Source organism: Cibotium barometz, chromosome 15 (genome assembly GCF_041138505.1).
Source record: "Cibotium barometz isolate CiBa-2024 chromosome 15, ASM4113850v1, whole genome shotgun sequence".
NCBI classification, from domain to species: Eukaryota; Viridiplantae; Streptophyta; class Polypodiopsida; order Cyatheales; family Cibotiaceae; genus Cibotium; species Cibotium barometz.
This window is the reverse complement of record NC_141060.1, coordinates 47,503,865-47,528,661: the sequence shown is the minus strand read 5'-3', so window position 1 is coordinate 47,528,661 and position 24,797 is coordinate 47,503,865. Positions and strand designations below refer to the sequence as shown.

At 40.7% G+C, this 24,797-nt stretch overlaps 1 protein-coding gene across 1 annotated transcript; it reads right to left on the bottom strand.

Annotated features, from left to right (window-relative positions):
* Positions 1–20,943: 20,943 nt before the first annotated feature.
* On the bottom strand, positions 20,944–23,091 carry LOC147631384 (UDP-glycosyltransferase 85A7-like). The gene is made up of 2 exons (XM_086809082.1): positions 22,524–23,091; positions 20,944–22,140 (listed from the first exon to the last, which is right to left on the bottom strand). Exons 1-2 carry the CDS (start codon positions 22,972–22,974, stop codon positions 21,227–21,229), a joined length of 1,365 nt encoding a protein of 454 aa, XP_086665208.1. The 5' UTR covers positions 22,975–23,091; the 3' UTR covers positions 20,944–21,226.
* Positions 23,092–24,797: the final 1,706 nt, after the last annotated feature.

Below are 24,797 nucleotides of genomic sequence, written 5' to 3'. Positions count from 1 at the left end.
ATCTCCAAATGTTTCTCTCTTCTCAATCCCTCTCAAGCTTGAGAAGCATTCAAATGAATGGATTTTGAATACAATTGAAGTTCTTTAATGAATTGTAGTGATAAAACACGTAAATTTTCATTTATACTTAAATTATAATATTTTTTAAGCATTTCTCTCTCTCCCCCAATAAATGGTCATTCCTATGACCTATTCTATATTCAAATGAAGCTTCTCATGAAGCAATTCTCTAATCTAAAAGTAATTTCTATGCTTGTCAAATTAGAGGCCAAATAAGTGGCTTTTTAATGCTTTTATGCTATTTAATTTATAGAAAAATTAAGAATCAAGTCCATAATTAGAATTTGATCCAATTAATGGTTATTCTAATAATAGGGATATTACTAAACTTTATGCTTCCAAATTATTGAGATTTATCAGTAATAGCAGTGGAGCTATAGTAAATTTTTTGAAAAATTAACACATAAATCATTTTCATTCATAATATGAAAAGAGGACTTCCTATCATATTCTAGGATTAATCATCCTAGATTAATTGAATGATTCTCATCATAATCATGGAAAATTTGATTTTTTATGTTTATGCATAAATAGTTAATTAGGAAAAAGAGAAATTTCCAGTAATCCATTTTTATATTAAAAGAGTAATCCCCATGACAATGGAAATCCATGTATTCTAATGAAGTAAGAGAAAAATTGTGATGCTAAAATAATGTATATTTTATTTAACAATTAAAGAAGGATTCTAGTTAAATTTATCTTTTTATACATAAGTTTAAATGATGAAAGAGGAATTCCCACCATATTGGAATTCAAATATTTAAATGAGGAAAGTGTAATTCCTAGTGTAAAGGAATTAATAGAGAATTTTATTTAAATTTTAAGAGAAAATTTAGTTAAATTTATCTTTTTACATAGATAAGTTTAAATGATGAAAGAGGAATTCCCACCATATTGGAATTCAAATATTTAAATGAGGAAAGTGTAATTCCTAGTGTAAAGGAATTAATGGAGATTTTTATTAAAATTTTACGAGAAAATTTAAAAAATTTTATTTTTTTGCATAGATAAGTTTAAATGATGAAAGAGGAATTCCCACCATATTGGAATTCAAATATTTAAATGAGAAAAGTGGAATTTTTAGCTTAATGGAATTAATGGATATTTTTATGTAAATTTTAAGAAGAATTTTGGATAGATTTAAGTTATGGTAAAAGAGGAATTCGCATGATAATTGGATTGCACTCATTAAAATGAGAAAAACAGGGATTTCAAGTTTATAAAAAAAAGGTATGATATTTAGTTAAAAAGAAGAATTTTTATGATAATTAAGAAAAGATGGATTTGAATTAAATTTTAGTGTCAAAAGATGAATCTCCACCAGAATTGTACCTAATGATTTAAGGTTGAGAAATTATGTGATGGAATATCTTTGGATATTTTAATTGGTAAAATCATTAAATGGATATTTACCCAAAACTAGATGTTTATCTGAAGGGAATCCTTATAGAACTAAACCGAATGAATTTGGTTAGACTACGAGAAGGACGGACAGTAAACCTACTTGTCCATCTCTCGATCTGAATCAAGTAAAATCTTCGTGATGACCAATTCTAGTTTCTAATCACAAAGAATAGACTACTGAAACTAAACTAGTTTTTCCTAACCGAACTCACCAAGGATCTAGTTGGACAATCAAACTGAATGATTGGTAGATTACCCTGATGAGAGATCAAGGATCCTCATTATGAAACTGGGAATTATGGAAAAAAGGTTTTTGGAACCAATCTCAAATTGGAATCTTACTGGCATTGGAACCTCTATTTTTTTTATTCAAAGGATTGTTTTATGCCAGAATGCTGGAAGAAGCATTTGGCTTATGTTTTTCTAAAGAGGAGGTTTGTTGGAATAGCTGGCGGGGAGTCGTCAAGGGACATCACTCGCGACAAAGCCTGCGAAGGTCTTAACCAGCCTTGATACAGTTAAAATGGTGCGCTTCCGGTACGATGGGCAAGGACCGACGAAGTGGCCCTGAGTGAAGTGCTAGGACACCTAAGGAGGATCCTAGAGGGTTCTGACCAGGCGATGCATGAGCTCGCGGTTGCTAGGACACCCATGCATACGTCGAGGAAGTCATGCCATTTGGGTTGACTAATGCCTCGGTGACATTCAATCATCTTATGCAAGATATTCAATCGTCTTATGCAAGATATTCTTAGAGAATACTTGGATGATTTTGTTCTTGTCTTCTTTGATGATATCTTGGTATATTCAAAGAATGCTGTAGACCATGATCATGTGCGCAAGGTCCTGGATATCCTAAGGAAACACCAACTCTTTGCAAAGAAGAGCAAATGTTCTTTCTCTGTTGACCAGGTGGAATACTTGGGATTCATAGTGTCAAAGGATGGGATTTCTCCTAACCTTGCAAAGATCCAAGTAGTCGTAGAATGGCCAGGACCCAAGACAGTAAAGGAAGTCAGAGGATTCCTAGGGTTAACTGGATGGTATAGGATCTTTATACCTAGGTATGCTCAGATAGCATCCCCCTTAACTAACCTTCTCAAGAAGAGTACACTTTTTCAGTGGACTGCAATGTGTCAGAGTGCCTTTGACAAGCTAAAGACAGCCTTAGTAACCAACCCTGTCCTTAAATTGCCAGATTTTACCAAACCCTTTGAAGTAGTTTTACTGATGCCAGTGGATTTGCCTTAGGCGGTGCTTTGATGCAGGAAGGTCATGAAGTGGCCTATGAATCCAAAAAACTCAGAACACGAGAGAAATTATGCCGTCCATGACTTGGAGTTACTCTCAGTAGTGTATGCTCTAAAGTTGTGGAGACATTATCTTTTGGGACAAAGGTTCACCTTGATGACAGATCATCAAAATCTGAAGTGGATCTTCACCCAAAGGGATCTCAACATGCATTAAAGGAGATGGATGCAAACCCTACAGGAATTTGATTTTGAAATAAAGTATCGACCGGGGAAAGAAAATGTGGTTGCAGATGCGCTCAGCAGAAAAGCCTCCTTGCTTGCAATAACACTGGTGTCAAATCCATTGATCAATGAAGCAAAGGAGAAAATCTTGCAGGACAAATTCTTTTCCCCTATTTCTACCCTTCTGATGCAAAAAGGCAAGACTCCTCACAGGAAATGAGTCGAGTTCTTGGATACAAACTAGATCAAGGATGCATGTATTATAATAATCGGCTATGTATCCCCAATGATGAGGGAATAAAGGGAAGAATTCTGAGAGAAGCCCATGATAGCCTGATAGCTGGACATCCAGGGTTTATCAAAACCTATATGTCTATGAAGAAAAGCTTCTTCTGGCCAGGAGTCAAAAAGGATGTACTTGATCATGTGCAAAAATTCTTGATGTGCCAAATAGTCAAGGCAGAGAGAGTCAAGATGCCACGGAAATTATAGCCTCTAGACATTCCACAGATGAAGTGGGAATGCATCAGTATGGACTTTGTCACTAGATTACCTTCAGTGCAATCAGGTTACAACTCCATTTTGTGGTAGTTGATAGGCTAACCAAAGTTGCCCATCTGATTCCAGTGAAAGAAACATAATCTGCAATGGATGTTGCTAGAGTTTTCCTTAAGGAGATCTTCAGATTGCATGATTTACCCAGGAGGATAGTAAGTGATAGAGATCCCAAATTCACATTGAAATTTTGGACTGTGTTCTTTGAAGCAGTAGGAACTTTCTTGGATCTCAGCATAGCTTATCACCCCAAAACTGATGGTGGCCAGACAAAAAGGGTGAATCAGGTAATAGAAGATATCCTTCGGTCATGCTGCGGGTAGAGAACCCAAGAAGTGGTTAAGTCATCTGCATCTGGTCGAATTTGCTTACAATTCTTCTTATCATCGGAGCATTGGGATGAGTCCTTTCAAATCTTTGTATGGACAAGATTGCCTTACACCGTTGACTTGGTCTGACCCATTGATCAGAGTTGAAATGTCTAGACAAATGCTTGATGACATGGACCAACAGATGCAATCAATCCGTAAAGATATAAAGGCAGCCCAAGATAGACAAAAGCATTATGCAGAGATAAAAAGAGAGAGTTTGAAGAGTCAGAGAGAGAGTTTGAAGAGTCAGATATGGTCTTCATTCGAGTACGACCAAAAAGAGGTTAGAGAGAGAGTTTGAAGAGTCAGATATGGTCTTCATTCGAGTATGACCAAAAAGAAGTTCCTTATCCTTAGGGAAGTACAAGAAGCTCTCTCCTAGATACTATGGGCCGTATGCTATCATAAAGAAAGTGGGCGATCTAGCCTACAAACTTCTTCTGCCTCCCCACATCAAGGTACATGATGTATTCCATGTTAGTTTGCTTAAGAAGTATGCAGCTAGCCCAAGTCACATGCTTAATGATGAACAATTGATCTCTCCGAGATGGTACCAACCTGAGGAAATCCTTGACGTTCGAGAGAAGATTCTCAGGAGCAGAGTCCTCAGAGAATTCTTAGTAAAGTAAAAGTTCTTCCCTCTAGAAGACGCCACTTGGGAGAAAGAAGAAGAGTTGGCGAAGGATTACCCCCACTTTGCGAGATGAGGACATCTCGCGTTTTTCAAGTGGGAGAGGATGTAAGATTCCTCCTCAGGCCTGAATATCAATTAAGCCTCTACTTCAATCCCTTGCAATTATTCTATGTTTTTGAATGCAAAAAAATATTATTTTTCCTTGTTTGGCCTAGTGAGATAAAAATTTCTAGAGAGTGGTAAATCAATATTGGGATATTTTTGGATAAATAAATTCTACAAATATAAAAAAAAATGTTTCCTTGAAACAGAAAATCAAAATAGATTTTCCAAGGTACAATTGGAATTAATTAAAAATGATTTAGAAGACCTTAGCCTAAGGGTCAAGATTTTTAAAAAATTTTGGATTAAGGTTCCTATAGACCAATAAGATTAATCCAAGTGCTAGGATAAGATAAATCCAGAGAATAAAAAAAAATACCCAAAAATGAGTAAATGCCCACATAAGATGAAGAGTTGACTAAGTACTAGATTTATTAGTTAAAAATTATGAAGTATTAATAAAAAAATAAGATATTTTGGAGTAATCATTCATTTTTGACACATTGGTAAGGAGAAGGGGGGCCTTCAAGGAGGCACCTATTTCACATGTGTGGATGAGTTTTAAACTCAAAAATAATAGAATTTTCTTTATCTCTCCTCTCTCCTAGATCAAACCAAATCAAAAAGGGAGCCAAACTAGTCCAAATCTTGTCCAAATTCAGCCAAACTGAAGCTGGAAAATTCTAGAACTTAGTTGGACTTAGTTAGTGGCCTCCCTCACCTATAAATAGATCCTCATTCTTTTGTATTCTCATCTCTGTGAACTAAACTATGTCGGTATTACTCTAAGATAAGCTTATTCCTTATCCTCAATCAAACTCAGCCATGCCCAAATCCCAACCCCATGGTGGATCCCCACCAAACCTCTCCTACAAGCCCAACACTTCTACAAGGGAAATCATTGTATCTGGATCCCTAAATCTCCCCAAACCCAACTTCCACCCCGCGTCGCTCAACCGTCACCGAACTTCCAATGAAAACCCAAGGTGGCCTCCGCCACAAAGACTGCCCAGGACAAAGGGAAGCAAAAGCTTCACAATGACATTTTAACCCCCAATCTACCGCCGACAAATATTACCAATGATATACCCTCAATATCTGCAACTCCTCCACCCATTATGTTAAGGCTACCTCGGAGTACTCCCAAGCCAACGTCAACCTTTTCAATTTCAGGTACTCCCTCAACATAAGCCTCTACATCCCCACAAGAATCGGATGTCCCCACTGCACCATCACCCAATTGGAACCAACTCCTAACCTTGGGAGAATTGGGCACGTAGTCAGTAGTACAAAACCCGCAATGGGGTGCTGGCAGCATAGCCCACGGGGGTACAAAACCTGATTCACTGGTGTCCTTAAAAATATATATATATACATTGAATTAAAGTGCCATGGCCGTACCACAACTTCCATGGCCATACCAACTCACCCACCTGGTTTTTCCATGGCCACATTTTTTAGGATTTCCAATTTTCCATGATCGTTCCTGATTTTCCACGATCGTTCCCAACCCACAAAGTGAAGTGCTTCAGTCGTTCCATCATCAACCCATATGCCACGACCGTTCCAAATTCTCCACCACGGCCGCACACCAACTGTTGTTCAAAAGGTCACGATCGTTCCCTTTTCAGCCAGTTCGGTATGCCCATTCCAACCCATGCCACGCTCATACCAAATCCGAACCAGAGATGCCACGGTCATTCGATCACAATGCCACATCTGTTCGTTCACCATGCCACACCCGTTTGCTCAAGTTACTGCACCCGTTCTCTTGTGATGCTATGGCCATACCATCCTAGATGCCACGACCGTGTCCTTCTAGAAATGTATAAATATGGATCCACCCCCTTCTTTCCTCATTTTCAACTCTCCTTGTAGCCAAACTCATTAGGGGAAATTTTGAACTCAAATTGGGCCCTTTAGGATTTGTACACATTCTCTCTCAACAAAAATTGGCTCATGGTGAATTTTTTACAAGACAACTCAAAAGTGAGCAAAGTTTGGACATTTGGAATCTACTCTTTGAGACCTTTCCAATGATATATAGCATGATGGGAAATTTCACATATTCAATAAGTCTCCAAATTTGGTGATGACATGGCATGTTACATGCCATGTCATCACCAAATTTGTAACATGCCATGTCATCACCAAATTTGGAGACTTATTGAATATGTGAAATTTCCCATCATGCTATATATCATTGGAAACGTCTCAAAGAGTAGATTCCAGTTACATGCCATGTCATCACCAAATTTGGAGACTTATTGAATATGTGAAATTTCCCATCATGCTATATATCATTGGAAAGGTCTCAAAGAGTAGATTCCAAATGTCCAAACTATTCTCACTTCTGAGTTGATTTGCAAAAATTTCACTATAGCAAATTTCTGTAGAGGGAGAGATTGTGTACAAATCCTCAAAGGGCCCAATTTGAGTCCAAATTTCCCCTAATGCTTGCCATTTTTTCTATTGAGCCTTCACACCCTCACACCCTTTTTACACCATGACTGACACCTCGAACTCCTCTAAGTAGGCTCTCCACCACACTTCCATCAGGAGAAAGCGCCCGACAGGGGGCAGAGTTGAGTACCCCCGCCACCCCACACAGTTGTCCCATAAGCCCTGATGAAATAGGTGAATGGCCACACTGTTCACTCATTGATGAAAAACAACCACAAGGTGGAACACAAGCTACTCTATTTAACCGGGCCGTGCTACAAGGTAGTCGCACTGACCCCCCAGTCATGTCTAAGTTGGAGTAGCTAGGCCTGGGGAGGTTTTCTCACTCTAGAGCCATGGGGGACATACTTATACAACTGTCTATATTTTACAAAGACCTATGATGCCAACATGCACACTGGGGATATCTTGGATATAATGAAGGCCATCCGAGAGGGTACAGCTCAACATGGAGCTCATTAGAGATGCCTTACACCTCCCCCACCTAGACTAGCCCTATGTCAGGATCACAAATGCTCCCAAACTGACTAGGGGCACATACAGAGGCAACACAACCAAAGATAGGGTGCAGTGGGTGAACATCAACTAGGAAGATTTGATTATGCTAGCCAGAACCCTAGAATTCCTTCTCACCACACGCTAGATAGACAAATTCAGCAGGTGCAGCATGACTACCCTAGCTCACGGACAAATGGTCAACTGTGCAGATTACTTACTCAAGGAACTTCATACATCCTATTCTAACCTACACAAGGGAAGCTGACAATGGCCACATTATTGACCAAATTACTCTATCATCATGAGACGGGGTGGGAGGAGCTACCCCGCGTGCCATCCAGTTGAGTGGCCCAGACATGGTGCCCACATCTCTGCCCTCGCCCCCACAACCCTCCCCCACTCCCCACTAGCTAAGAGGCACCACTCGGAACCCAAGGACACAGACCAGGTATCCCCACCACCCAATCTAGGCCCTACACAAGAGGAGTTGGCAATTGAGGAAGCACAAAGAAAGGCTGAGGAGGAGGAGGAGGAGGAGGAGAAAAAGCAAGATTTCTTCCAACATAACCTCTTTGAGACACCACCTCCAGAGCACTTTAAAGATTTACCCCTTTCAGAGAGGCTCCCCCCCTAATGCATCTCAGCAAAATACATTAGACACCCTCTGCTAGTAGGCATGGTCAGGTAGTTTCTAATCTAGCTAGGCATACACCGAGAGTGTCCATGCACCCCATGGCGATGTGCCCAACTTTGCCTTAGGTTTTTTGCACATGGCCAGGGAATTAATCACACAAATGACGGATTGTATATCTACTGTCAATAGGAGGTCGCCGCCCGCAATTTCATAGCAGGAGAGGGTCCCAATAAAATTGTACACTCACTTTCTCAAGCCAATTTACTCAAAATTGACCCTAATCATTAATCTAATTTTTTTATCTGGGTCTTAAGCTTTCCTCATTAATTATACACCTCTCTTTAGTCTCTAGAATATGCAATATAAAAATAAATACCCTTGTTAATTTATTACATGGTAAGAGGTATCTTATATTCTCCCCCATTTGAAGCACCGAGATGTCCTCATCTCTTGAATTGGGGATAATCCTTTATCAAATCTTCCTCTATCTCCCAAGTGACATTTTTGGTTTGGGGAAAAATCCACTTAACCAGATACTCTTTTAGGATCCTATTTCTAAGATAATTTTCTCTGATATCTATGATCGCTTCTAGTTCTAGTGCTACTTGTCCTTGATCTAGAAAAGCAATTTGCTTGTCATCCAAAATATGACTAGGACATGGAACATACCTCTTGAGTAGATTAACATAGAAGACATTGTGGATTCTCGGATACAAGGGAAGTAAAAGTTTATAAGCTTGATCTCCGATTCTTTGTGTAATCACATGTGGCCACTATACCTAGGTGATAACGTCTTGTACTTTCCCAAGGAAAGAGAACTTCTCTTAGGTCATACGCAAAGAAAAATAATGTCACCTTCTTTGAACTCCCTATTGGATCTTTTTAAATCAGCATATTACTTCTAGTTATTCTTGGCATCTTTGATATCTTTATTTATAGATTGTGTTTGATGATCCATCTCATCAAGTATCGATTTAGACACTTCTATCTTAGCCAAACACTTCCACTATAATTATTGGGTCAGATAAATTTAATGGTATCAAGCAATCTTGTCCATATAGTTCCTTAAATGGACTCATCATCACAATGTTTTTTTATGATGAGAAGCATTATAGGAAAACTCCACCAAATGCAAATAGTTCATTCACCTCCTAAGTTCTCATCCACAAAATGCTCAAAGGATATCCTCAATTGCCTAGTTTACCCTCTTTGTATATCCCATTGGTTTCTGGATGATATATAGTGCAACGATCGAGAGGCGTACCTATAACTTCGAAGAATGCGGTCCAAAATGGATAGTTTGTTAATTTGGCATCTCTAACTTGTAATTCTCCTAGGTAATCCTTGCAATTTGAATACGTCTTTCAAGACAATCTTAGGAATACCTAAGTCGTAAAAGTTTTCTTTAGAAGGATCAAGTGAGAAACTTTTGTTAATCAACTCCTACTAGTAGGATGGAGACATATCTTGTATTCTAAAGGCAGTCCAGTGATAAAGTCCATACTGCATCAGTTATTTTTTCAAAAGCCTTGCCAAACTTTGGTAGCTTCAAAAGCCTTGCCAAACTTTGGTAGCTTCAAAACAAGATTTGTCACCAAATGTAACCTTTAACTTATCAATGGTGCTTTGGCACTCATAGGGGCCCATATCATCTAGGTCCTCTATGAAGAAGTCTTACATTAACCGATGAAGGTAGCAAGAAAATTTGTCAGCCCAAATGGAATTATTATAAATTCATAATTTCCATATCGGGTATTAAAGGCACTCTTGGGAATATCATACTCCTTAATCCTAATTTAATAGCACCCTGACTTCAAGTCAATAATAGTAAACGTCAAGGCACCATGCAATCAATCTAGGCACCCTAACTTTAAGTCAATATTAGTAAACATCAAGGCACCATGCAATCGATCTAAAATCTCATCTATCTTGGGAATGGGATACTTATTTTTTATGGTTTTAATTGATTCAATTCCTATTAATCAATACATATCTAAGAGTTTCATACACCACATCAAACAAAGCCATGCTTTAAAAGTTACCTTAATTGTTCCTTGAGCTCAATTTCTTTTGGAACAGCCATGTTATACACCTTTGTAGTTTGAGCTTCAATCAATCTCATGATCTACTTCTCAGAATTTAGAGGCATTTAAGTCAAGTTCTCATGAAATATATTCACTTAACTATTTGGGTTCCTTGGTATCAGATTCTTTACCTACAAGATTTAGTAAAACCACATAAATTGCTTGTTTCTCATCCCTTCAATAGCTTAGATGCCTTTACAAGTTGTAAGGTAGGAGCTCTAGTTACTCCAATTCCTTGCACATTATTCCTATGAAGATCCATGAAAGAAATAGTTCCTTTGTCAACATGAATGTTAGCTTGATTGTAGGTGAGCCAATCTATCCTAAGAATTTTATCATATACTCCCAAAGGTAGAATTCTAAACTTTTTCATAATGAATGTCAGCTTGATTTTGGGTGAACCAATCCATCCAAAGAATTTTATCATACTCTCCCAAGGGAATAATTCTAAACTTACACTCAATCAATCAAGTTTCTAGATAGAGAGTTTCAAATCATGCTCTCCCAAGGGAATAATTCTAAACTTACACTCAATCAAGTTTCTAGATAGAGAGTTTCAAATCATGCCATCTCTTATAGCATGTGAAAAGAATTTTCCCACTAGCCATTTCCACTTGCATTGGTTTACAATTACTAACGTATCTAAGAATCTAGGAAAAATGAATCAATGAGTTCTTCATGAATCAATTAAAAGCTTAAAATTCTTACCTTAGTAAATTAGCTACTAGGGCTTAGATTACAGAAAACTATTGATTTTGACCCTAATGCTCAAGTATGAATCTTGCCTCTTTCTTCTTCTTCTTCATGGTCAATGGCATTAGGTGACTAAGCTAAAAATTATCTTCTCTGATTATCCCAATTTTGAGGTGGGGGTCCTTGATTACTCTCTGCACTAAATCACAGTTCTCTAGTAGCAGCGGGGTCCTGGGGCACTTTGAGCTCTAGAAACTAGGTTGGAAATTGTCTTCTTTGATTTTCCCAATTTTGAGGCATGGGTCCTCGATTACTCTCTATAGTAAAGCTATAGGTCTTTGGTATCGGGATCCTGGGATACTTTGAGCTAGAAAAGTGACAACAACAAAAGATTTTAGGCAATCACTCATCATATGTTTTAGCTACTAGAATTTATAGATTTGTGTGCTATCTTGAGGAGGTATACCAAACAACGAGCGGGCGAGAACGAGTGAGACGACAAAGTCTGAGCAAACCCTGTCATTTCAAATAGAATGTACATTGCATTTGGCCCATTGTATCTCATATGAAAACGATTAGTGGACTTTAAATTCAAGAAGCTAGTAGAGCAATATGTCTCTTAGGATTAGCCCCTTATCGGATTTTCCTACATCCTCTACACATGTAAGAGGATGCATTAACTAGTCACTCCTACATCCTCTACACATGTAAGAGACTGACCAAAATGATTGTGACTAGATAAATAAAATATCCAACTGTTTATGTTTGTCTACAATTTTCCTATCACTCCTTTATTCTCTATAGCACATGTATTAGTCCTAGTACTCCATTAATTTGTGTATACCTCGACTTGTGCATGGGTATTGTTACTCATTTTTACAATTTTCTTATGCAAGGAAACAGCATATACAAAGTTTTACCCTTCTCTTATTTAGTTTTTAAAGAATAATTAAGGTTTTATTATATGTGCCTTTGGTGGGTCTATTTCAGGATGAGCTTGTGAAATCTCAATAGTGCCAAAAACTATAAGTGAAAAAAAAAAACTGGGAACCAACCCGCGTCTACGCGAACTGGTTCCCAATTGTTTTTTGCTACCAGCTCCAATTGAGTTCTCTGGTGATCTCATGGTCCAAATTGTGGTCTTCCAATGCATCATTTGGTACACCCTCTTGCTCTTCCTTTTTGAATACTGTGCTACCCGTAACGTCATCGATGTCGCCTTCCCTGACATTGCCCCATCCATCATCTCCTTCAAAGTTGACTCTAATGTCATCTGCCAAAATCCGATATGCGATGGTAAAATCGATGTCACCGTCTAGAAATCGACCTCCTCCATCATCTCATCGTGTAGCTCCCATGGCCTCGCCTCCATGCCTTCCCAAATGACAGGCATGGCGTTGTCATGCGATGGTGGGCGAAGTGTCAAAGATCTACTGAGACGATGTGGTGCTTGCTAGCACTTTTATCGAATGAACCCAAAATACTCCAAGATGGTATGGAAGAAATAGACAAACTCATTCATGCCAAATTCATCTACGAGATCGAGCATACGGAATGGGTATCACCCATTGTGATCGTGCCCAAGAAGAATAGAAAAGTCAAAGTGTGCGTAGACCTTAAAAAGGTCAATGCTGTCACCATCAAGGATCATTATCCCTTACCTTTCACAAAACGTGTGCTAGAACGAGTAGCAGGAAAGGTCAATGCTACCACCATCAAGGATCATTATCCCTTACCTTTCACAAAATAGCGTGTGCTAGAATGAGTAGCAGGAAAGGAAGCCTACAACTTCCTTGATGGATTCTCTGGATACAATTAGGTGCTGATCAATCCCAAGGATCATCACAAAACAACCTTTGCCACCGAATGGGTCGCATATATGCATACCGTGCTATGTCCTTTGGGCTGACCAATGCCCCCAATACCTTTCAATGTCTCATGTGCATAGTTTACAAGGAATATCTTTGGAAATTCCTTGAGGTCTTTATGGATGACCTTTGTGTCAACTCTTCCTAGAAGGAGCACCTCGCATGTTTGCGTAGAGTGTTAGAAAAGTGCAGGAGGCTGCTATAGCATATCTCGTTGAACCCACTTAAATGTCAAGTTTGGGTTTGACATAGAGTGATCCTGGGACATATTGTCTCCAGGCAGGAAATCTCTACTGATGACAACAAAGTGTGGCTCATCTTAGAGCTACCCCCACGCACTAACTTCTAGGGAGTCCAGTGCTTTATGGGGCACATCGGCTCCTATCGACGATTTATTTTTTATGTATGCTGATATTGATCAACCTCTTTACAAACTCTTAATTGTCTTCAAATGGAATGAAGAATGCCAACAGGCTTATACAATGCTCAAAAAGACTTGGCAAGCGTTCCAATTCTCTGGTCCCCCAACTAGAACATTATTTTCAATGTCCACATAGATGCTTGAGATTTTGCTATTGGCTATGTGGTGCTGGCCCATTTGGAGAACACAAGATGGATTTCCCCATCACCTTTGCGAGTTGCCAACTCAATGAAGCATAAAGAAACTACACCATGACTAAGAGAGAAGGACTAGCCATGGTCTACACCGTCAATAAGTTTCGCCATTATCTTCTGGAAGCTAAGTTTGTTTTCTTTGTATACCATCAAGCTCTTCTGTACCTAGTAAATAAGCCCTGTATGACAGGCAAAATCACTAGGTGGCTGCTTATATTGCTTGAGTTTAACTTCATCATCACGGTGAGGAAAGGCTCTCAGCATGTTCTAGTAGACCCACCTATCAAGGATCCCCAACGATGAGCCACCAGTGTGGGAGTAAATGATGATTTACCAGATGCCGTTTCCAACTATGCTTGATTCTTGAATGGGGCAAGGAGGTGGCACACTTCTTAGCCAATAACTTACCTGTAGATCCCCTCCTCAACAAAGACTGCGCATGTCACCTTATCAAACAAGCGGCCCCCTACCAACTCATTGTCGCAGGCCAACTTTATAAGTAGGGAAAAGATAAAATTCTACGCCGCTGTGTCCAAGAAGATGAGTATGTGCTCCTTCTTGATCAGGCTCACTCTGCCTATGCTGGGGGGCACTTTACAGCAAATATCATTGTGCGAAAGATCCTCATGGTTGGTTTATGGTGGCCCACTCTAATGGCGGATGCAACAAAATACATCAAATGGTGCGACGAGTGCTAGTGTACTGCGATTCTCGGTTCAAGGACCACATGCCCCTGAACCCAATTTCATTGGACCCATCAATCCACCAGCCAAATACACTTAAGCTTGATATATAATAGCTGCTACTATGGACTATTGCACTAAGTGGGTAGAAGCACGGGCAACCCGTAAGGCTGATGCACGATTGATTGTTAATTCCTATATGAATCAGTCACATCACACGCTTTGGTTGCCCCCTCAAGCTCGTTAGTGACAATGGAACAAATTTCATTAAATGAGGTAATCCAATTCCTCTTACAAGAGTTCCTTGTTTGTCACTCATAGAAATTCCTCCCCCTATTACCCCACAAGCGAATGGCCAAGCGAAAAGCATAAACAAAATCTTGTGTGCCATTCGGACTAAAACTGTTGAGGCCAGTCGCCGCAATGATTAGGAACAAAAGTTGAGGCCAGCCGCAATGATTAGGAACAAAAGTTATCTGCGCTTTGGGCTTATCAAACTGACAGCAACCAATGCCACCCCTTTCAATTTAACCTACAGTACTGAAGCAATCATGCCCATGGAGTTCTCAGTCCCCAATTTGCATGTCGTAGTATAATAAAAGGTCACTGGAAATGTCTTAGGTTGTCGCGTATTCAAGCTTGAAAAGCTCCATAAAACACACCTTTTAGCACTATAGAGTATGATTGTTGAGAAGCTAAGGTGCAAACAATGGTTTGACGACCAGCTTAAGGACAAGCAAATGAACGAGGGTGATATGGTCCTCTTATTTAGTACCAAAACACATAAAAAGTAGCTCAAGCTCAAAGACTTAGGACCTTTCCTAGTCACTGAGATAACACGACAAGGCGCAATGCTCATCGAAACACTTGTCACTGAGATAACATGACAAGGCGCAGTGCTCATCGAAACACTTGATGGTGTAGAAATGGCTAGTTATTTTCATGGTAGCAAACTTAAACGCTACTATGGCCCTCTCACTGAGGCTACCTTAAGAGCCATCCATGATATAAAAAAAATAGCACAAGAAAGACTATGAAGATATGAGGAGTGTGGTGATGGATGATGGTGGGGGTGGTGAAGGGGGAAGTTCTTGGCATGGGGTAGCAATGGGTACTGGCTCTTCATCTATCATAAGGACAGTAACTTGTAGGGAGGCCAGCTGTAAGGTCGCCGTCCGTTCATCCTAGTCGATGTTGCACCTATAATGTCCCATCCTAGTCAATGTTGCACCTATAATGTCCAATCCAACCCCTTCCAAGGAGTATTTCTTCCCATATAATAGCTCTTGCAGGCGTCACATAGAACTTCCCTTCCCAGGGATTATTTCCAATGTGGAATAAAAGTGTGATTGTGCCTAAACAATGGGCATGTTGTGATGTTACAGTGGTAACAATGGCAGGGGTTGGGAATCCTATAGGGGGATATAGTTCTAACTGACCTAGCTGATATTTTCTTTTTCCCCTTGCATCCCATAGTGCTAAATCTTCGTAGTTGGTGTCAAGTGCTACAACAATTAGACATCATGGATGACAGTGTCGATAAACTCAACATGTTTCTACCAGATGATATCCCAATGACACCGGCCAACCACGAGGTTGTTGCACAAAGCTACCAATGGGTTATTAGCCATGGCTGGACTGAAGTATATAATACCCATCAACATCTAAACCTCTCCAAATCCACATTATATCATCCTTTTGGTATTATAAAACTTTATCAAAATATCCATAAGCATTTGGATAGGCTCACTAATGTGATTTTTAATTTTGATAAAGAACATATAGAATATCCTAATATAACCATTGATGATATAAGTGACCTCCAAGAATTTATGAAAACTAACAAGCCCAGCCTCCCGCCCCCATGTTCTGGAGCGGGTCAAGAAGAAACACATGGAACCTCCTCATCTTTTACTTATCCAGTGTTCTCTTCCATTTCTAGTAAGTTATTAAATCCCTTTCCTAATGTATCTCCAACTAACAAAATTGAGGCCGATTGTATCTTCTCTAGCTTTTCTTCTATCCCCACTAATTTTCCCACTAACACTCTTGCCCCCGAGGAGATGCTAGCACCAACTCTATCTACACCAAGGCCGATTGATGAGGTACGTGACTATCACCCTCAAGATGATATCCAAGCTTTTACTGATTGCAAATATTCTTGAGTCTCTGTTAGCTGCAACGTATGAGGGCTTCATCCGCGTAGGCAACCCACTCTTGAAACCAAAACTCATGTTCAAGGTGCTGATGCAAATCACACCATTTGAGCCTACCAGAAGAATCTTGCCGGATGCATACTCGAAAATGGAGTCAAGGAGGCAGCCTTATGTCCCATACCCTCTCCGAGCCCCAATGCTAGAATTAGAAGAGATTTTACTGATGGGAGGAGAAGGGACATTGTGGGAGAATGTGGCTTGTCACACCAAGCTGGCCAATCCACACTTGGCTGATCTACTCGAGATCAGAATTATCACATTCATGATCAGCTATTGTTTCTGTAGATGGTGCAAAAAACACCCACCCCAGTGCATACAAGGGGAGGCTATACGTCTATCCAAACAGATGATACCAACCCTCCTTGCTTGGAAGATTTTGGCATACAACCAAAATGGCTCAAGGAGTATCTGATAGTCCCAGAATATAATTATCAGTACTAGTGCTCCCTGCCAACACAATGAGTGGATCCCTTATCATGCCACTCAAAAGGCGCTTGACTCCACTGCAATTCCATGAGGCAAAGAAACGGGATTCTCATGTCTGCTTCAACTTCCCCCACTTCTCGCCATTCACATTCTAGGATATAACAAGTCAACAAAGCAATTGCTCACATGGATACAACCATGGCGCAGAATTACAAATCCAGATATAGTAGTTGCTGTGAGATTCATGAAGTTGATTGTAGTTCTCATCGATCAAACAAATGAAAGACATGATGGATTTGAGGTGGAGCAACTTTTCTTTGACATGAACACAGGCCTAACTGAAAGAGGCATGATGATTTACTATCATCGCCTAAGGTGTCTTCCAGGATACATGCATTTCATGTTTGAAGACATGGTCGACACACTGGGTTCTGGACACCCCACTCAGCATTTCGAAGAACCCTTAAAAAGCTTCAATCCCACTCAAACTTCTATAGACACACGAGTTCGACCTTTTAACCTAGGTAAAGGTTCTGAGGACAGAACCTACATCAGGTAGGGGGGATGATAATCCCATTTTGGATTAACAAAGATGCTCCTCCAATTGAGGACATTAATAAGTGTTATGTAATGGCACTATAAAAGTTGTACATTTTGAGATAATGGCCACCGAAGGCTTTAGTTATTAGTAAGTTTTTGGATGCCCAAGTGTGAATAAGGGCCAATTGTATAAAAGGAAAATTCTCATAATGAAAGGACACAATCCCCCTTTGTGCTATGAGAGCTTTTACTTTGTCTTCTGTGTGTGAGAGAGAGAGAGTGAGAGTGTACTCTAGTGCATGTTCCTCTTCTATGCATGTGTGTGTGTGGAAGAGTGAGAGGTAGATTGCCTTGTATTGTGGTGAGAGCGACTCTGTGGGTGACAACATGGAGGTAGAGATTGGAGGAGTGGAGCTTCCAAAAGTGAGCTTGGGGAGCCTCAAGGGATGTGAGCTCGAAGCATTGGTAAGTACCCAACAATAGTTTTTGTCTCTATTGCTTCTTCCGATTGTGAATGGGTAGAGTTCTCTCTTGGGAGCTGCGGTAGCCCATAACAAGGATGCTTGCTAGGATACATGCACATCACTTTTGAAGACATGATTCATACCTCTATCTAGACACCCCAGCCTTATTTTTAGATGTACTTTATGTAAGCTTTAGTCACGAAGAAATCATTATAGATTCAAGCTTGGCATGATAGGGTTTCAAGCCTTAGAGATGTTCTGAGGATGAAACATTCATCATGTAGGGGGGATGTTAACCCTATTTTTGGGCTTAATCAGGGCACTCCTTGCTACAAAAAGTAGTTACATAATAAGTGTTATGTAATGACACTATAAAGTGTTATATATGTTATGAGAAAACCTAGAAAATGACTAAGCTTAGTAGATTAGAGTTAAGTTTGAGTGTCCAAGTGTGAATAAGGGCCAATTATACATATAAATGACTTTCTTATTTAATTTTCCTTTATTCCAATTGAGTCTTGCCTATATCTACTTGCTCTCTTATACTCTTATAGAGAGAGAGAGAGAGAGAGAGAGAGAGAGAGAGAGAGAGAGAGAGAGAGTAGTGTGCATGAATCTTAGCGCATGTGCCTCTTTTTGTTATGAGAAAGTGAGAAAGAGTGAGAGAGGCCACTCCTTGCAGGGAGGTGAAGCACTTCTTGGAGGTGACAAGGAGGAGATTTAGGAAATTGGAGCTAGCAAACCATTGGTGGTGCTTAGAGGTCAAGAAAATCCTAAGCCGAAAGCAAGGTAAGAATCCCATGATGGTTGTAGTCTATTTTATTGTTTGCAAGAATTGGTGAGTTCCATTTTGTTATGGGACTATTTCTACTCTCTACAAAATTAATATGAAATAGACTACAACCGTTAGATTCTTACCTTGCTTCTGGCTTAGGATTTTCTTGACCTCCAAGAACCCCTAGTGGGTTGCTAGCTTCAATCTCTTGAATCTCCTCCTTGTTATTACCTCCAAGAAGTTTGCTTCACCTCCTTGCAAAAGAACTCACCTCGCTCACTCTTGCTCACTCTCTCACAACAAACAAGAGGCATATGCGGCAAGATTTATGCACTCTACTCTCAACTCTCTTTTTCTCTTAAGACAAGAGCATAAGAGATCAAGCAGATAGGCAAGACATACTTGGCACAAAGGCAGAAGATCTTACCATGATACATGCAGTGGAGGAATTTGACTTATTTAAAGTTTTGGGTGGAGAGTTGAATTAACTCACACATTGTATCACATGGACTTGATGTAATTATTTTGGTCTCATCGGTCACTTTGGCCTTTTGAAGATATTAACATGTCTTTCTTTCTATTTTTCTTTCTCTCTCTCAGTGATGTAGGGAAATTTTCTCTAGGGTTCATAACCCTTAGGCATTTTAGGGCATACCTTTCCTTCCCATAAAGTCAATGCACACAAAGCAAGCGTTGATTAATTCTCGACGTTGAAGGAAAGTTATGAATATGCACATTGAAGAAACTTGAAAACTATCTTGGTGTTACATGCACAAAGGCAAATTTAAAACATATTTTTAGTTTCCTTCAGTCAATGTGTACCCATACTTAATATAAAAAGTTGTGAATATGCATGGTGAAGAAACTTGGAAACTATCTTTATGTTACATGGACAAGAATTTGAGATTCTTTGAGAAAATGTGTACCCATACTTAATCACTAATTGATGCCTCATTAATCCTTGAATAAATATGGATTAGTTGTCGATGCCATAACAATTCATTGCACTACAAGATGTATGTAATGACCATGGTGATTGGAGGATGGAGATCTCCACAAGAAAGAATGAACCCATCGTAAACATAGTATATGATTGGTTTTGTGGAAACTACAGCTAAATGGAAAAACAAAAGCTAAACTTTACCAAACTGAGACAATAATACTCTGTTATATAATGAGAATTGGGCAATTAATTAGAGTATGTTTACCTCTGACAAGATAAAGGACTGACCTCCTTTTGTGACTTTTCATATCTCCCCTCTTTCCATTTTCCATAACTCCCTTATGCCACTAGTCATTACTTTCCTCTTGCTAGTTGGCATAGCTCCCTTGTGACACTTATCACAACTTTTCTTTTGCCACTTAGCATAGCTCTCCTCATGCCATTTGTTTTAACTCCTTATATAATACTTATCATAACTTTGCTCTTGCCACTTGTCATAAACCTCCTTTTTCCAATTGTTTGCATTGGTGCTAGAAACCTTTCAAACTTCTACTATGTAAAATGAAATAGCTCAAGTCAAGATGTGTAAAAAGGAAAGATGTTTATCCCAATGAAATCTACATGATAATGATGTCACATGCCCCTATATTAAGTGACCATCGTGTACATAAAATAGAAATATAAAGAGGATGAACAAATAAGGAGAGGTTCCGGATGCAACAGATTTTGTTCAACACATCACAAGAACAAGGTTGAATTAACTACTCATCTAGGACATTCCATACAAACTAATTGCAACCATAATTGTACCATCTTTGGGCAAGAGACCATGTCGCCTTCCCAATAGGCACTCAAGTTGTTACTATAAAAGGATCTACGCAAGGGGGAAAAAAATAAAGTGCCAACAAGAACAAGGGTTCAAACTCGAGACTCGACCCACATGGACTAGAGCATATTACAATTAATAGGCAAGCTAATTGAAGCAATGCTTGGCACCTTCACTTCAAGGCTCACTTGTACCATGCACTTTTAGTCCCTTGTTCTTCACTCTATACTCGATTGATAGGTGATTACACCTTGTGTTTAGAACCTATTCACATGTCTCCACAATTCACAAGACTCTTGCCAATGAGTATCTAGGGTAAAGCAACCAATAAGGAGGCGAGTTCCAAAACCCTTAATCCCTAAACTACGTGTTTATCCCCTTGGAAAACTACTTCATATACTTGTTTTTTTAATTTCATAACTCGGACACTCTTGTGATTTCTAAAGATAATTAAAAAAACAAAGTTTCACTAGGTTTCTCCCCCCCCCCCCCCCCCCCCCCCCCCCCCCCCGCCCCCCCAAAAAAAAAAATTATTAATTAATTAAAGTCAAAATTATTGGCTAAGCAACACATGAAAACTTGGGTTAGTTGGCTAGCTAAAGCTTCTCTTAGAATCCACCCAAGAATTTTCATCTATTCCAACATATACAATTTTTTTGTCCTCCAACAAATTTATTAGAATGTCCCATTGATACCATGCCTGCATCAGGTACATATATGACTAATAACCATCCATACCATGTGCATTACGTACACATACATGATATATCCTAACTGATAAACTGTGGCCTTCCATAACCAAGATCAATGCTGACTAGCTATGAGTACATGCTATCCTGCAATCCTGCCCTATCCACCATTAGAACTCTTAAGTGCACGCATGTCTACCATGCACTGCTATGTAGTAGAATGGTTGGGTCCAAGCATCTCAATGCCTTCTGCTAAGGCCCCCAGGTATTTATGAGAGCTTCCTCCTTCCTGTACAGCTAAGGAGACTGTTTCCTTGAGCTGAACAGCTCTCCTCCTCAACTCCCTTCCCACCTCTCCTTGCATTAGTTCTGCCACCGCCGCCTCCACCACCTCCCTCTTCACCACCCCAGCTTCCTCTTGCAGCTCCAAGCCTACCCTCCACTCATCCACCAACAGCCTGGCATTGAGCCTCTGCTCTGCTACCTGCGGCCAGCATATCATAGGAATGCCCCCCATGGAAATATTCTCAGTTATAGAGTTCCACCCACAATGAGTTAGAAAACCCCCCACTGCAGGATGTGAAAGAACCTCCACTTGAGGGGCCCATGTGATAATAAGGCCCCTTTCTTTTGTTCTGTCTATGAAGGCCTCTGGCAACACCTTTGAGAGTGGCCCATCAACTGCATTAGGGCGTATAACCCATAGAAATGCCTGCCCACTAGCGTCCAAACCCTCGGCGAGCTCTCTCATCTGATCCGCACCCATGCTTGCCAAGCTGCCAAAGGAAACAAACAGAACTGAGGAAGCAGTCCTAGTGTCTAACCATTTAAGGCACTCTCTTTCTTCGGTCCACAGGCCAGGTGTCTCTCCTGCAACAACAGACTCGACAGACCCCAGCATGAGCAGCAGAGGGCCGATTGGGTAGATGGGAACTTTGTTTTCTATAAGCTCAAGAGGCTTTCTTTCAAACTCATAAACGGTGTTGAAGATGAGTCCCGCTGCTTCAGAGATATCTTTGACTATATCCACAGCAAAAGATGGGAACTCACGAACAGATTGGGGCAGGTCACCCGCACGCAGAGGGGGAAGTCCAGGTATGCAATCAATGAGCTGCTCAGGATCTGCAAAATTGAGATAAAAGCAATGTTTTGGGTGTCGAAACTCACAATGTTTAGTAGGGTCTATGAGCATACATAGACAGCAGCATCTATACATACCATGAGACACGGACCTTGTGCATAATGGTCCAAACAAAGTGCAGACTTGGCCCTGGAGATTATTACAACTACAACAGCCACTCATAGCCCCCAGAAGACTTACCTTTTCACAGCAATCATAAATCTTCACCTGTAAAAGATCAGCAGATCTGCAGAAAACAATGGATTCCCTACTCCTAGACTGCTCAAATACCATAGCTTGATTGCTAAATTTACCTACGCAATCACTTCATCAACCACATAAACTAACCACTTAATTAAGAACCTAGTAGCGAGGAGAATCTAACCTTGTACAGGAGCCAATCCTTTGGCGATAAGAGCATCCGCGTGGAGGAAAGATGCAAAGGTATGGGCGTTTGAAGTGAATAAGGCGAATCTGGGTATGTTGAACTTCTTGGCAACCTGCTGGCTCCAAGTAACAAAGCAGTCTGCGAGGATGCAAGAGACTCCGTGTGGTAGAGAGCAGAGGTTTCGCAGAAGGTTCTCGAAGCCTGGACGCAAGCTATGCATGGCCTTGATGGAGGCATTGAGGGCAAATGGGCCTGCAAACGAAGGGCCGTCGCTAGGGATGGTGGCATAGTGGATGGGTGAAGGCCCCTCGTTATTTTGAAGCTTGGCTGCGAGCTCTTCTGTGAGAGCAAAGGTGAAGGTAAAACCCCTCGGGATCAGTAATCTAGCTATGGAGAGACATGGGTTTACGTGGCCTTGCAAAGGGAAGGGCAAAACCACTATGTGCATTTTTTTGTGTGTGTGTGTGTGCGCGCGCGCCTGTCTGTGTGTGTGTGTGGGCAGGAGAGAAGAGACGCCAGCGACCTCTACGCGACTGTGCACGTGCTGCCGTCTCCTGTTCCTGCTGCCGTTGCACTTCCATCGTTTCTGTCCTGTATGTAATCAGCGTACTGAGTGTCCCTTGTTTTTTCTGTTATTGCTGTCTGCCTGCTCAAGTGCTCGTTTTGATCCTGCTGTTGCGTGTTTCTTTCCGTTCCTCTTTTGCTTCCCCTCTTTCTTCAGTTTGCAAGCTGCAGCGCCTGAGTGCGTGCATAGCAGCGTCTGTGTGTGTGAGCCTGTTCCTTTTCACAGCCTTTTCCTTTCCGTGGTTCTATCAATGGCTTCAGCTTTAGATGTTTGTACGTATGCCCGAAAAGAAAGATCTGCAGATGCTAAGCGCCGCCTATCAGAGCCGGCTTTACAAGATGATGCATTTACATTGGAAGCTCAGTGTGTGTTTGATACCCTTAAGGATGACTTTCAACAGTCACGAGGACAGGAATGGGGCAAACCGATTCCAGAGGTCACCTACAAATTGAAGTTGCCGTCCCTGGTAAACCCTCTCAGAAAGTTGTCTCAAACTGCGGTTATAATACTCTTTCCAGGAAGAATCCCTGCGGCCAGCGATGTCGCGCAGTGGATTAAGTCCATCCTTGGAGGATGCTTTGTAGAGGGGAGTGTATTTTGCTTCCAGAGGCTTTCATGAGGTGCATTTATCAGATGCTTCATGCAAGCAGAGGCTTCTTGAGTTCTCTCCCCTGTTTTATGGGAGACAAATGGTACATGCTATGCCCTGGTCCCCAAACAAGGACTATCAAAGTCTTATACGGCATCACTGCCCTGTATGGGTTGAGGTTGCAAACTTCCCGGACTATATGCGTGAAGAGTTGCCTGGCCTAGCTGCTTCCTTGGGACAGGTCATTTGTCCACCACGCCCCATGGGAAACCGTAATAGGTTCTGCATTCTCTGGGACACTGACATACCTATCCCTCCTTCTATTGCGGTAGAAGTTGAGGGAGTGCAATTGGGCAAAAAGTATTTTGAATTGAAGTGGGGTGTGTTTGCAGGTGCTTGTTTTACCTATCACAAGTTTGGGCATCTAGCCTCTGAATGCCCAATGGTCCTGCATCAGCCCCCCCAAATGCTTTGCCACCCCAGACACGGGAAAAGAATGATAATTTGCAAGTCAACACAGCAAATACAAATGGAGCAAAGAATGCAAAATCAGTCAATCAGGTGCCCGCACTTGCAGGAAAAGGAAAAGATAATGGGAAAGAGAAGATGAAGGAAACTGTGGGGATTGATCGGGATGGTTTTAAACAACCCAAGAAGGTGGTTGTATTGAAGCAACGCCCCCTTCAATCTCGTCAATGGGATGCTTCTTCTCCCTCCTGAAGAAGGACATCCCCATATGTGATTCAGAAGAAGAGGAAAATGCTATGTCTTTCATGGGTAATGAAGGCATGCAGCCTATGCAGGCAGAGGCCTAGCCTCTCTGATGTCTGGTTCTTATCCTCACACTCTGCTGTACATACCTTTTCATGCTTCAAACACTTAAGTGCTTTACATATAATGTACAGAGCCTCTGCAATGTCTCAAAGTGGAGGCTATTATGGATATATGTACATAAAATGCAGCCAGATATTGTTTGTTTGCAAGAGCATTATCAACACTCCATGGTTGGACAACATGGTTTTTTTCACGGCTATGATATATATTATGCTGGTACTGCTACCTATTCAAGTGTATGCATACTGGTTAGACATGAGTTGCAGCCTCAGCTGGCCTTCAA